Consider the following 13,985-nt stretch of genomic DNA (forward strand, 5'->3'; position numbering starts at 1 on the left):
TCAGACCATCAGTAACATCTGTCCAAATCCATTCACCATTAGGAAACCTAGAGCCAAAGTACTAAAGACCAGTATTGCAGGATACAGCAAATTCATAGCATACACCCTATACTAGGATCTGTGCCTTTATCTTCATTCCATCCTTTTGTTACTCAGGCACAGAGGCAAGCACTGTATTGCTAACATTCCAGTGTAGCAGCTTCATTCAGTTTCACTACTTCACAAAAAAATCAGGAGAAAATACATCACAAAACCTCACACATACTTTTAATATACAATCACATTCACTGATCACTTCAACAGTTGCATCAAACTCCAGAGTCAAGGACTGCTCAGGGTTACAAGTTTCAAGGCAAGACAAGTTTTTGAGATTCACGTGACAATATAAGAAAGTATTACTAGCAGGCCATTTCTGCGAAGACATTGCAAAAAATCTTTTCTAACAGAACTGTAATCTTTTATAATCAAAAAATGTGAAGAATCTAAACAGGCTTATGATTGTTTGCAAACTTGAGCCGATTTCCCCTATTTCTGCTATTAGTCTTTGTCTTAAAAGCTGTGAATTGCCTTTAGCATATTCAGTGAGTACCCTCTTCTCCAACTTAAGCATAATCTTGTTTGTCATTATACATCATCTTTTATTGTTTTCCATGTTAAGACACCAATTTTCTTGTATGTATATACAACATAAATCTGATCCGCAACCTACACAGTTGCCAAACTGTATAGTTTGAAGCTTTTAATATCATCCAGCATTCATATTCAAGTGCCTTTACTAAAAAGCAGTTAAAGAAATCTTTTTATTTCCAGTAACAGTAAATTTAAGGAGAGGCTTGCTTTTGTAAAAATTGTTTTGTTGTTACTTTTTATTTTAAATCTACTGATTCACAGCACACATGAAATGGTGTTTTGCAATGACTAAGGGTGACCATTCTTATGTTACAGGGCAATGGATGACACTGATAGCTTCCAGGCACAAAACCTGTCCTTTGTGCCAGGGACTATCACATGAAGTATTAAAAAAAACCAACCCAACCAAACCAAGCCAAGCACAGCATAGTTAAGGTGCTAAAGTACAGGAATTAAACAGTACCTTTTCAAATTCAAAGGCTGAATTTTAAAAAAATTTTCTTAAAGTATATTGGAAAAGGTGTAAACTTAAAATACTGAGAAGTGAGAGATAAAGAACAGGCAAAGATGCATGCATTTCTGTTCCACTGAGAATGTTAGATACAAAAGGACCTCTCTGCTAGAAGAGAATGAAGTATGTAGTACAGAGAAAAAAGCTAAAACAGAAGGCAGTATTTGTAGAAACATTTGCCATAAAAGGGTAAAAGTGTTTTCCACGTAAAGTAAGAGTTTGACATTAAGAGAAAATGTTTGTTACATAGCAGCTTCAAAAGGTGGCTCATAGCTTGCATCCACTAATGTGACCCAGAAGTATTATGAAATTGAAAGAGGAAGCAAGATGTTTTTGAAACTCTTTGAAAATGAAAGCAATGTTCAAGAAAATAGCAGGGATTGAGCAATTTTCATTTCCTTTTCAAGTCTGTATTCTGCCAAAGTCACTTAAATATCACTAAGTGTTTACAGCACATTGCTTTTTATCAAAGTAAAATAGGTAAAGAGGTAGCCCAAGTGTAGTGGGACTTTTAAGAGAGTGATGATTGGAAGAATAGTGCAATGCAAAACACAATTCACCAACAATCAATATCTGAGTTTTAAAAAAAAGAAACAATAGCAGGTTGTGAAACAGCTCCACATAGATTTAAATAAATTAGGGTTGGTGGTCCAGACAGAATCTGCTCAAGCTGAATGTTGCAAAAAAACCCCAAACAACCACAAAGCCCCTGACACAGGGAGGCTGTGAATATCAATAATCCTTTAGGATTTTGGAAAAAGCCTAGATCTAGAAAAGAATACTCAAAGTTCATTTTAAAAAAGTTTTAGAAAAATAGATGTATGCCTAGCTTCACTGACAATGAAGGTTTTATTAGCTTTAAAAAAAACAAACCACCACCAAAAGAAACTTCTGTCTCCTTGACAGAAAAACCATGCCACCCAGCTTATCTGATTGTTCGGTATTATATAACAAAATACGGAATTACTCCCACAGACAGCATCAGGAAAAAGCATTTCATATTAAACACCCCTCTTGTCTCTCCTCAGAAGAGATTTGCTAGGGAAGGAACTGCTAATAATAATTAGGCCATCTGCCACATTACTTCAGTATCAGAACGACAGGAAAATCTATCATGGCTCTCAGCCTAACCAACTTCAGTATTATTTTTAATGTTTCTCTAGTGCCATAGCTGTGTACAGAATTCTACACACCAATCAGAAATGGCAGGCTGCTGCTCAAGGAGCAGACAGCTTGAATTACATGTAACATGCCACCATACAACAAATGAGCCTGGAAAGCTTTTTTTGAGAAAGGGTTAACAGAATTAAAAAAAAAAAGGGAGGGGAGATGCTTTCACCAGCTACCTCATTAACATTTTATACAGATACACATGTAGTCTTGCGAGTTTGCTACTACAGTAGCCTCTTTCTTTTTTATCACAGGGCATTAACTAAAGAATTGTATTTCTGAGTTGAAAGACAGTGTTCTTAAAACCAAGGCACTTATATATGCATTATACAACTGATTTTTTTCATGAGAGAGAAGGTATTTCAGCCAGAGCTAATGTAAATTAGCTTGCAAAAGAGCTGATCAGGCAACAGGGGAGGATAAAGCTGTAGAATAAAACCTCAAAGATTAACTTTGAATCTCAGGCATGGTGAGCAAAGTTACAAGACAGGGTGGGAAGCAGGGTAATTGATAAAAGCAAAAAGGTAATATAGAAATCAGGAGATGAAACAGTATTGTACCTGAAGGAAAAAATATAATCAAAAAATAACACAGTAAGAGAACAGTGTCCACAGGGTAGAATATAGCATCAGTGTGAGGAAACAGCAGAGTTTATTGAAAGGCATGCTGAAGAGAGACAAGCAAGTTGCAAAGAATTTAAAGTTGCTGCATTCAGTCTAGCAGCTTAGTTGTCAAAAGGGAAGTAATTGTGTGATCTAAGATTTTTACACTGAAGGTCTTAAAACTGAAAATCCTCTGAAAAGGATTTTGAGATAGCAGCCATCCAGACAGAAAGGATCCTAAAGGATGGAGCGAAGTTACTAAAACTCTGCTGAGCCTCAGTTACTACATACATGGTGTCACGTATACAAAACATACTGAAGTTTTACTTTCATGATATGCTGTATTCAGTCAGTATAAATGCAGTACTTCCCTCAGGTTTTTTTCTATCAAATAGGCTGCAACAACAAAGACTCGTACTATGCTTGTTTCACTACTTTCTTACAGAATTTTTTCCTCCAGTTGCCTCCAATTCTTGAAAGAGAATAAAAGTCTGCAGTAGTGTGCTATTTTTCCAGACTTTTCAGATTACAACTGCTTTTTTCATAGCTATTTTGGCTGACTTTAAAGATGCAGATACTTTTAGCCCGAGTTTGAGTTAAGGGCTGCCTCCAAAGGCATTAGAGCAGAATAACATTGTATACTCTACATTCATCCCATCTATTCCGCACAAGTTTTAGGAAAACCTTCCTTATATGCATACCCTTGATCACACAAGTGCAAAGTTTTATTAGGGGAAGACCATGGAAAACACTCAAGAGTTGCAGCGCATGCAGCTCCCTGCCTTTCAAAGCTTCAGCTATTAAATCCAAAAAAAAAAGTCTTCAGGACTTGAGCTAGATGACAAACTTCAACACCTTCAAGAGCACGGACTCATCCCAGCTCTGGCAGCAGAAAGCTTCTGGAGCCAAACATAAAGGCCTCGCACTGCAAGGTAATGGGAAGGATGAGATAGTAAAAAAATGTACATATGGGAGTCTGGATGTTCACCTGGGCCTGGCAGAGAGCCTACAGCTGCTGCTCAGTGCTCAACTGTGATCAAATGAACACTGTGAAAAATACTCTTTTTCAAGGACCATAGTCCAAAACTTCTCAAGCTGCACAGAAACCTGTGCAAACAGTAGCAACTTAGACTCTTGTCCTGCTCCTCTGTTTGTAGTGTAGAGGCAGTACCAATCTTCCCTTTCTCCTGTGTGAATTTTGCCATCTCTGTGGGAAGAGGCTAAAAAAGCTTGAAAGAGCCAGTGGTGGGTGGAGTGAGTCTCTTTTCATATAGTCTGTTATGCAACAGCACCATCCAGCTGTCAACCAATAAAAATAATCAAACATTAATGCCACTATCCAGATTTGGTCCTTGTACCACAAGCAAAATTAAGAATTACACCTATCAAACACAACAAAACTCATCTCAGTCCTTTCCCTGCTTCTGTATTAACGATATTGGTCAACTGTGTTATGTTTTCTAGGTTACTACAAAAGAGCATGCTTCAGCAAAACTAAGAATTCAGCCCAGTAAGACCTGGCAGGCTATAGCTTACCTCAGTGTTTCAGCGAAGTATGGAATATACTTGAGAGCTTATGAGGGAAAAGACCATTGTCTTTGGCTCACAACCAAAGACAGTTAATCACACTACAAAAATTAATGGAAAAAACTCAACCATTTCATACATAAGAGCCTGTGTTTTAGCTATCGTAACTTACCACTCTTGAGCTTTAGCAGTTTAAGCAAGAACAGCAACCTCCAGTGATGGGAAAAAAAAAAAATGATGAAGACCCAGGCTTAACTAATGGATTACTTGAGAGGCATTACGACATGAGGAAGAAAACTTTTTGCTTTTCAAAATTTTTCATAAAACTGTTACTTAACAGCAACTGTAAGGCATATGCAATGGAAATAAAAGAATAAACTGCATTCCCTACAATAGATGACTAACTACCTGAATTAAATCTACAAAGTCACTGCTTAAATTGCCCTCAGTTCTTCACTAAACTCTATTTTGTTCTAACACCCACAGGGAGCTTACCATGTATGTTCAGTGATGATCAGGAAATCTAATATTAGAATACTGTTCTTGCATTACATGTGCCTTAGCCTGTCCTGTGATCCCACATTCTTGCATTGATACATGAAAGCAGGGAATGCATCTCCTTTTCTTTCTGCAGTCCAGTACTAGCTTCTTTACAAACACTTGGCAAAGTAGCACAGGGTTCCTATTAAAGTCCAAAGACAAGTCGGTCATCCCCTAGAAGAAAATAAACACAGTGGAAACTTTCCAAGTAAATACTGGCAAGAAAAAAACTGTAAATACAACAATTAACCTAAGAGAAAGGGCATTTCTACATTCAAAGAAAAGTTGAAAGGAAAACCTAGGATAAACAAGATGACTAAGGAACCTGAGCTTATGCAAGGAAAACTCAGCATAATCACATCAATAGTAGATGCCATTTTTCTTGCATAGAACTAAAACATACAGTTGATTTTAACATAAGCCCAGAAGAGCAGAGCAACAGGAAAACAGCAAGCACTAGAATAGCAGCTAAAGCCATAGGAGCAAAGAACATGCTGAAAGATAGAGCAGAGGTGCCAAATGACAAACCTGCGCCAAGTAGGAGAGAAGGTGCCCTTAGACAAGCAAGGCAGCAAAACCAGAAGAGTCCAGAGAGACATAGCCATAAGGAAAAAGAGGACAACAGCTCCCCAAAAACTGCAGATCAATAAGAAGATCAAATAGAAGCACGGCCAGTGAGGAAGTATTATGGCCAAGTTTGACTAATGAAAGCAAGGAGCTCTGCTCTAAGACAGGGAGAACAGAGAACGTAAGACCTTCAAAAAGGAGCTGTAATAGGAAGTCACTGCAGGATTACATCATTAGACAGATCAGAGACAGAACAAAGGTACTAGAAGAAAACATGTCAGAATGAGAACAGACCAAGGTGCTCAAAACCAATAACAAAGAATTGGTGCCAAATGTGTGTGTGTGGGGGGGGGGGGGGGGGCAGGCACGTGGGGGGAAGACAGACTGGTATGTAGGAAGTATTGGAAGAAGGTGGCAAGGAGGCAATGCATAAGAAAGTGCCTTTGAATCTATAATGAAAGTTTCTTCTGTTACACACACACAAAAAAAAAGATGTCAGCAAAGTTTCAATTTTACATGCAGAGAAAGTAATTTAAAATAAAAAACCTGATGATCCTGGTTGAAGAGAGTCCATTTCCCTTACCAGCAAACTAGAGAACTTGTGACATGGCTTGGAGGCTGCACAGCCATGCTCAGATTGCTGCATCTCAAAAGGTATAGTGTTACACACTCATTCCAATAACAGAACAGGTATGATCAAATCCATTTTGAAATTCAGATGTATAAGGAGAACAGCCAGAAAGAAGAGAAGCAAAAGCATATCTCTATTAGTTACCAGGTCAGGTCGAATAACAAGAGGGAAATTGTGTTTCCATTTATATATAAGGTAAGTGTAAAAATCGCACTAAGCATGGAAATAGGCCTCCAGTGGAAAGAAATAAGACAAGCCAGACAGAGGGAGAAACAGGAAGCCATGAAGTCTTTCCAAAACAGTCTAAATAGAGAGACAACACTTTTACACCATCCTCCACGAGGTCAGCCAGAGTTCTGCCAACTTGATCACAGCAAGTCCTAAAGGATTTCATATGGAATTTGAGCTCACGACAGTGTTTTTTCTGTTTTACCACAGGGTGCAAGCTTTTAAGCCAGGATAACAGAAGGTACTAGAGGTAAGAAAACAGTGTTTCCACTAGACAGCAACACATTTACACTTGTTAGTTCTTTGGTTTAGTTAAAGAATCAATCTTACTTAAGATCAGAGTACCTGTTCAAACTCAGTTTCGTAGTCTTGTATGAGTAAGCATTTCCAAACCCAGGGCTTCAGCTGTCCAGAGTCTTAGATACATGTACTATAGTTAAACCTGCCATGTCACTCAGAGTATATGTTTACATGTCTACAAGTCCCCCCTACCTCCCTGCCAGCAAAGTATCTATTTACTATCCACAGAAGGTACTATTCAGTTCAGACCTGAGTAGTTCAGTTCTATCTGCATCAACCTCTCTAACCTTGTAACAAGCAAGGCCTGCAGATCTGATTTATTACAAGCTTCTGTTGTCAGCAGTAAGTGCAGCAGCAGGCCTAGTGACAGGCTTGTTGGATTTCAGATTTTTAGTTCATGAACAGCCTTATTAAAACTGGGGACACAGACTACAACTCATAAAGATAGTGATAAAATCACACATGGTAAATCCGTACTATTAGGCAGCATAGCTGGATACAAGAAACATGTTGTGCACATACCAGTCTCTCAACCTGTTCCATCCTTAGAACTACGCTGCAATACTCATCAGCCCCCTCTTTTCAAACAGTCTTTCTGTGAGTGCCATTTACTTTCTGTTCAGCATTTCACAGCAAGTTAGTTTCTACATCCAACGTATCTAGACAAAAGTTATGTTAATACCCATGTCTTCCACAGACAGGCAATATGAATAAAACCAAGAGGTTGAATCCTAGAGAGCTCACACATTTCAAAATTTAAGAGCTTATTTTAATCCAAGATTTGGCAACTGTAAAGTCCATTTCATAAGAGGGCAACCTGCTGCTGGTAAGTCTTCACATGTACAGTGAAAAGTCAGTCCGTGCAAGTTTCTAGTCAGTAGGGCTTCCCCATTGATTCCAGTATTTTCTTTCTCTCTTCTGCTGAGGGCATCTCTGGTTTTACACCATTTCTTCTCCTTTGTATCATGATGTTATGCTGAAAATAGAAGAAAGTGACCATGAGAACACAGATTTCTCAGAATTCTCTGCCTCTGAGCTCCAAATAAATAAGATTCTTCAACAGAAGTACTCTTTACATATCAAGAGCCAGATAGTCCTTCTGATTATCAGATATCTTTAGTTAAATACTAGTATATTTTGGTTACCGACTAGTTTACCTTGCTGCTTCAAAAGACAGTGAAATTACAGTATGCACATTATACTATGTCAGACTAACATGCATATAAACAGGCAAATAGTTTTTTGATAGTTTGCACAAGTATTTAATGGCTAAGCGAAAAGATTCTTTACTACTATGACATAATAGCAGATAACAGTTTAACTGCATCTAGATCCTCACGATACTTCCCTACCAGAAGAGAAAAGGAAATAAGGACACCACCAAATAAGAAAGAGCTTTTCCTAAGCTTTATCTTAGGTTAAAGTAAACATGATCGAAACCAATGGAAAAACAGATGACCTTATCTTACTTCAGAATTTTTTTCATTATATCCATTTAAACCCAAAACTTATTACTAGAAATGCCTGACTGAAATTCAGAGGGGGAAACATAGCAGGGACTGCAAGAACACAGACTCACAATCTAAGAGGGTAAACTTCAGAGAAACAAGTGAAGTACTTTGACATGCATCAGTTTGAGTCTCCCAGCTACACATGCCAAGATTACTCTAGGCCTGTAAGTCACTAAAAACCATAGCAGTCAGCACAAGTTGTGAAAGTTCAGAAAGCCGTGTGTCAGAAATGATGTGCTTAGAAAATTTAAAAAAATCTACTGTGCTTACCCAGAATTTTCTGCAGCTTTTGTACTTCAGAAAATAATCAGTACACATATCCTTTTTATAGTTATTGTCGTCCATGCATTTTCTAGAGGCATCTGTTTCCTTTAATAGGGAAAATACTTCAGAGCTGAGGGAAATTAGTGTGCTCTGTGTCTAAAAATTCTAACAAGTCCAACAATATCTATGAAATAGGAGGCAGCTTCTCAGATGAAAGAATTCTATCAAAGAGACCAGAGGAACACCTATCACAAAGGATAATCAGTAATTGCAAGCAATGACTTCATTTAGAGATAACAGACATTAGTACGCTTTGAATTGTAAGGATAGAGTCCACAGAGTAGTTGTTTAAAAGTCTTTTGTGGGTCAGACCAAGCATCTTTGCAAACATCAACCAAGCTTGTCTAACCAGGATTTCAGGCACTGCTTTTAGGGGCAGAAAACTGAAGAGATCGCTATCGGTTGTATTACTCTCATTTATGAGTAATTACTTATTGATATTTCACTTACTATAATGGATGATTTTCACCTTTTCCCATCTTCAGACTCTAAGATCATGCAAAATGCCAATACCAGAAGGCTATCCATAAAAAAACCTACAGAAATTGCATTATTTAACATTGAAACATACAAATAGAAATCACAATTTGGTCATCTTACCGCTATACATGGATTTGTATCATGGTCTCTAAACTGTTGTGCATGCCTGGGCATTGCAGACAGACACTTGTATCTTGGCTAGAAAGAGAAAAGAAGCAGGTTAAGTATCTACTTTTAACAGTAGCTCAGGATTAAGTTTGAACTTCAGCATGTAATAAAGGCCTTCCAGTAACAGCTTGGCCATCTTTAAAAAAACAGCCAAAGACAATCACAACCACTAAATAAATACCTTTTGCAAAAATGTTACCTCAGAAGCACTAACAGCAAGACAGCTCAGGCAAGTTTAGCCTGTCACCAAGCCTGCTTACTCCCTGAATAAATTCCTGCAGAGAATGGAGCCACTGCAGTGACTCTTGTACCAGCCTGTCACATAGTCGAGAAAATGACCGTGTCATGTAGGAGAAACAGCTCTGTAGAAGCTGTTCACAGGCCAACACACTGTAGACACTTCAATTAATAGTGTGTGGGAGCAATGTACAAGTAAACTTTTCCAGATTTGTGCCTAGTCCTTAGCTGGATCACATCTGTATCTTCACTGAGCTTTCCCAGGTGTAACAAGTGCCCAACCATCTGTGGCTGTATCACATTTAACAGAAAAAGAAACTGTTCCACCACAAGGAGGGACCAGACCCACTTACATTCTGTCAATGACAGCTTGAATAACATTTTTCATCAGTTTAGTAGTTTGACGCTGACTCTAGGAACTGTAAGCTTGACAGAGTTCAGTGCCGAGAACCTACACTGATCCAAGACGATGACATCAAGATGAACAGCAGACGCTCGTTCCCTTTACAACTTCCCATATATTGCCTCTGGCACACATATGGCCATGCAGGTATTTGTTCCAAACAAATACTGAATATAACCAAGAATAAATTAATGTTGACCAGATGACTGTTTGAGCCAATGCAAGCAGAAACACAGGAGCGAAGGAGAGAGCTCTTTGCAGCAAGTTAAAGTACAGCTACTGAAGGAAATTGTGAAAGAACATCCTTGATTGATACTGTTGGGATTTTTTTCTTAAAAAACATTGCTTATTCTAAATTTCAACCTGTGTCTGTTCACGTTAGAGATTGCAAACTCAGAAGTCTGCAGTAAAAACCCAGTTTTGTTTGGTACCAGAAAAAAAATAATCAAATACTGCTGTTTAGTAGCTCTCAGACAGAAAACAATGTTTCAAATGAAGGTTCTTTTTTGGGTAAGACAAAGATATTCCAGGCAAATAAACCTTACATCTTACACAAGTATACTCTCCTGATGCTTGGAGTATTTTTTGCGTTCTGCATGGTCATTTTTGGCAAACAGGCCTTTTAAAGAACAGCATCAGGAAACTCCTCCACTTTCCTTTGAGAACTATCCAGTGTTCAAGTTCACTTTACAAGCTAGGCAAATGTTTGCTTTTTTGTGGGTGCAAGAGAATTTTTGATCAGGCACTTCCAACTCAAATGGAAACACAAGCATGTATAACAATAGCATCATCCCAGACTTCAAGGAAGGATGGGGAGGAAAAGAAAACAAAAGCAGCATATCACAATGCCTCATCAAAGTTAGTACCACAGACATGTTTTTCAGAGGTTTGTTTGCATCTGTGTTATAACTCTCTGCTTCACTGACCTCAGAGGTGTAAGTACCACCTAAGCAGACATGCCTCAAGGAGTACAGTGTTGGATTGACTTCAGCCTTACTCCCTGAAAGAGCATTCGCAAGTCACAGGAAGCTTCATCAGCGTTCATTATACAAACTGCAATTAAAGTTTTCAGTCTGGTTACACCACCAGCAGTCTGCAACCATGCCTGGTTTAAGGAACAATGCACACAATACATTAAATACTTACCTAATGAACAGGCAGTTCAGGTTCTCATGAAGCTGCTTAGCTCAAGAGTAGGCAAAGGCTTGAACATGCTTAGTACTACCAAAAAGGTCTGATAGCTCCTGCTCACGTTCCTCTCTCCCCCCATCTCCTAAAGGCTTCCTTTCTTCAGGATTTGCAGCACTACTAGCTAGAAGGGCAGGCAGGTCGCACCAAAGCACTGTGGTGTTGTGATGGAGCGAGCAGTTGGGCAGAAAGCGAGCTTTGCCCTGCACTTTCTACACATGCACAGCCTTCCCTTCCTGCTTTCGGGTGACAGGTCAGAGCCCAACCACAACCAAAGGCTTGTCTATTCCACAGTTCTTAATTATGCTTTAACGCATTAACATTTGTAAACTGTACCACAGAGAAATACGTTTGTTACTAGCGCTCTTCAACCCTAGGGCTTTTTCCGTTCATAATCCATCAGGGTATTTTTCTGCAGGCTCCCTCCCATTGAAAAGTGTTCTTTTTTTTAAATGCATGCATGCATACAGACAGAATTGCTAATTACGCCGCCCTACAGACCAGCTTATTAAACCTTAAACCCCGGCGTGGAGGCCGTGTAGAAACCCCACCGCTTTTATCGCTGTTCGAGCGGCGGGTGGGCGAGGCCGCCGGCGGGCCCGGAAGGCCGGCACGGCCGAGCTGCCCCCCCCCCCCCCCCCCTCAGCCCCCAGAGGGTGGCTGGGGGGCACGTCAGGTGCAGGGGGGGGCGGGCGGCCCGGCCGCCACGGGGTGCGGCCCGCCACCCAGCCCTGCCTTCCCTCACGGCGGCAGGGGCCCGGCCGGAGGAGCCCGGCGCCCCGTTCCTGCCGCGCCGCCGCCTCGCGCGGGTAACGGCCCGCGGCCCCAGCGGCCCCCGGCGCCCAACGGCCGGCGCGCGCGCAGCCTCCCCCGAGCACCACCTGCCGCCGGAGCGCGGTGGCCGGGCCCCGCCGCCGGGCCCAGGCAGGGCTCCCGCCGCCCGCAGACGGGCGGCGAAGGGCAGGCGAGCCCTCTCCCCCGCGGCGGGGAAGGGGACGCAGCGCCCGGGCGCAGGCACGGCAGGCGAGCGGGCAGCGCGGGCCGCCGGCGGCACTCACCTCCGTCCCCGGCCGTGTCCGCGGGAGCCCGGGCGGGAGGGGGCAGCCCGTCTCCAATTCGAAAGACGTCAGCGGCTCGGGCAGCCCGCTTAAATACGGGCGCAGCCTACCCCGCTCCCGGCCTCGCGGCTCCCCCCGGCCCAGCGCCGCCGCCGCCCACGCCCCGGCGGCGCTGAGTGGCAAGGCCGGGCCGCCAATGGCGGCGGCGGCGGGTCCGCCCCGGCCTTGAGCGGCGCCTCTTTCCACCAACGGGACGGGCGGCGCGGGCCGCAGGCGCCGGCGGCGGGGCGCGGCCGCGGCCCTGACTGACTGGGGGAGGCGTCCAACCCGCGGTGCGTGTGGGCGGCGGGCGGTGTGGGCGCGGCGTGTGCGGCAGGCTGGGCTGCACCGCAGCGCATACACTACAATGGCTGCTGGAAAGACGGGAAAGCAAACAATTTCCAGGCCCGCCGCGTCCAGCCCGAAATATGGGGAAAAAATTACAGAAAAATCGGAGAACACTGTAAAGGGTGGAAACGGGGCGCAGAGGGGATGCTGAGGCTCCCGCGGTGAGTCTGCTGCGGGTTTGGGGGGCAGGCGCCGGGGTTTAGCAGAGAAATATCAGGGTTATTTAAATTATGAAGGGGGAGGAGGAGAAGGAGGGGGGAGAGGAGAGAGGAGCAGCGAGCAGTGAGGAAAAGTTTGTGTTAACCATCCCTCCCTTCCATCCCCTCTCCCCCCATCTCCCGCAGCCCCCCGCCGCCCCGCGTCGGACCCCCCCGGAGGGGAAAAGCAGGGGAGGGGAGGCGAGGCGAGCGGTGCCCCCCTTCCCCTCCCTCGGAGGGAGAAAGAGATGATTTTCAGAAAAACCTCTCTCAGGAGTTTCCTCCACTCCTCCCCTCCCTCCCCGCGGCGCTATGTTGGTTCGCGAGCGAGCGGGCGAGGCAGCGGTCTGCCCGGGGGACGGCAGGAGGGCGCGGGGTGCCCGCCGCAGACCCCCACGGCGGGCCGGGGCCGCGGCGGCGGCGCGGGGCTGGGGCAGGGGCAGGAGCTGCGCGGCCGCCCCCTCCCCTCCTCGCCTCTCCGGAGCCTGTGCTGTGAATGCAGTGACAGCGGCGAGAGCGGCGAGAGGGAGCGGAAGACATTAGAGACCGCGGTGCCGAAAAATGAGGGAAAAAATTAATATAAATTCGCCCCCCGCCTCAAACCGGCCGAATTTCGCACAGAAATTTCCCCCGTGGACCCGGCTACCCGTGGGGTGTCCCCCGGACCTGGCGGCTGCGTCTTTGGGGGGATCCGGAGTGACTTTGGGGCACTCGACCCCCCTTTCCCGTCGTTTTTCGGACAAAAGTGGTTTTTTTTCGTAATAAAGAAACGAATTTGTCTGCTCGCCCCCTCCGAGTGGCCCAGAAGCTTTCCCCTTCCCCATCGGTGTGTGTTTAGTGCAAAGTGTGAACCCAAGTAAGTGCTGAGTCGTATTGCATTGGGGAGGGGGGTTTGCTAACTGAAAGCAGGAGAGATCCGGAGAGAGAGAGAGCAGGGACAGCTTGTTGTCAGTATCATAAACAACCAAAATGGAGGGAGAACTGAGGCATATAACAAAATAAAAATCAGAAAAAAATGCCAAAAAATACCTAAAAATCGGGGCTGCTCCCCCTTTTCTTCTTCAAGGTAACATAATAAAACCCCTGTCTTCCCGAGACTGTTTTAAGGTTTCAGGGAGCAAGGAGTTAATATTTATTATTTTTTTTTTTGTTGATTAATTCTTTGGAAAGGCGAAAGCCTCTTATAACTCGCCACCGACAATGAGAAAACATGAAAATCCCTTTCAGGAGAGAGAGGTAGGGGGAGATGATAGTGCAGAAAGTGCCTAACTCGGGGGTAATGTGTAGTGATTCTAGATAAGATAAATGCTGTATGTGCTGCTTTAT

At 43.4% G+C, this 13,985-nt stretch overlaps 2 protein-coding genes across 16 annotated transcripts in view; one reads left to right on the forward strand and one right to left on the reverse strand.

Annotated features, from left to right (window-relative positions):
• Positions 1–241: 241 nt before the first annotated feature.
• CHCHD7 (coiled-coil-helix-coiled-coil-helix domain containing 7) lies at positions 242–12,239 on the reverse strand. 13 transcript variants are annotated; one of them, XM_037379319.1, is made up of 6 exons: positions 12,076–12,239; positions 9,142–9,219; positions 8,488–8,586; positions 7,551–7,682; positions 4,936–5,122; positions 242–4,212 (listed from the first exon to the last, which is right to left on the reverse strand). In XM_037379319.1, exons 2-4 carry the CDS (start codon positions 9,193–9,195, stop codon positions 7,581–7,583), a joined length of 255 nt encoding a protein of 84 aa, XP_037235216.1. In that variant the 5' UTR covers positions 9,196–9,219; positions 12,076–12,239; the 3' UTR covers positions 242–4,212; positions 4,936–5,122; positions 7,551–7,580. The 13 variants fall into 13 exon arrangements, with proteins under 13 accessions (XP_037235216.1, XP_037235214.1, XP_037235207.1 ...); XM_037379317.1 differs by having other exon boundaries at positions 4,936–5,154; XM_037379310.1 differs by adding an exon at positions 10,756–10,829 and having other exon boundaries at positions 4,936–7,682.
• A 160-nt stretch (positions 12,240–12,399) lies between these two features.
• PLAG1 (PLAG1 zinc finger) overlaps positions 12,400–13,985 on the forward strand; it is a 52,640-nt gene continuing 51,054 nt past the window's right edge. For 2 of the 3 annotated variants that reach the window (XM_037379093.1, XM_037379092.1), the window contains exon 1: positions 12,400–12,623. The gene's annotated coding sequence lies outside the window, so the exon portion shown is untranslated. Of the gene's footprint in view, positions 12,624–13,145; positions 13,896–13,985 lie in introns of those variants that run through there. The other variant, XM_037379094.1, reaches the window with a different exon arrangement.

This window comes from Falco rusticolus, chromosome 3 (genome assembly GCF_015220075.1).
Source record: "Falco rusticolus isolate bFalRus1 chromosome 3, bFalRus1.pri, whole genome shotgun sequence".
NCBI lineage: Eukaryota > Metazoa > Chordata > Aves > Falconiformes > Falconidae > Falco > Falco rusticolus.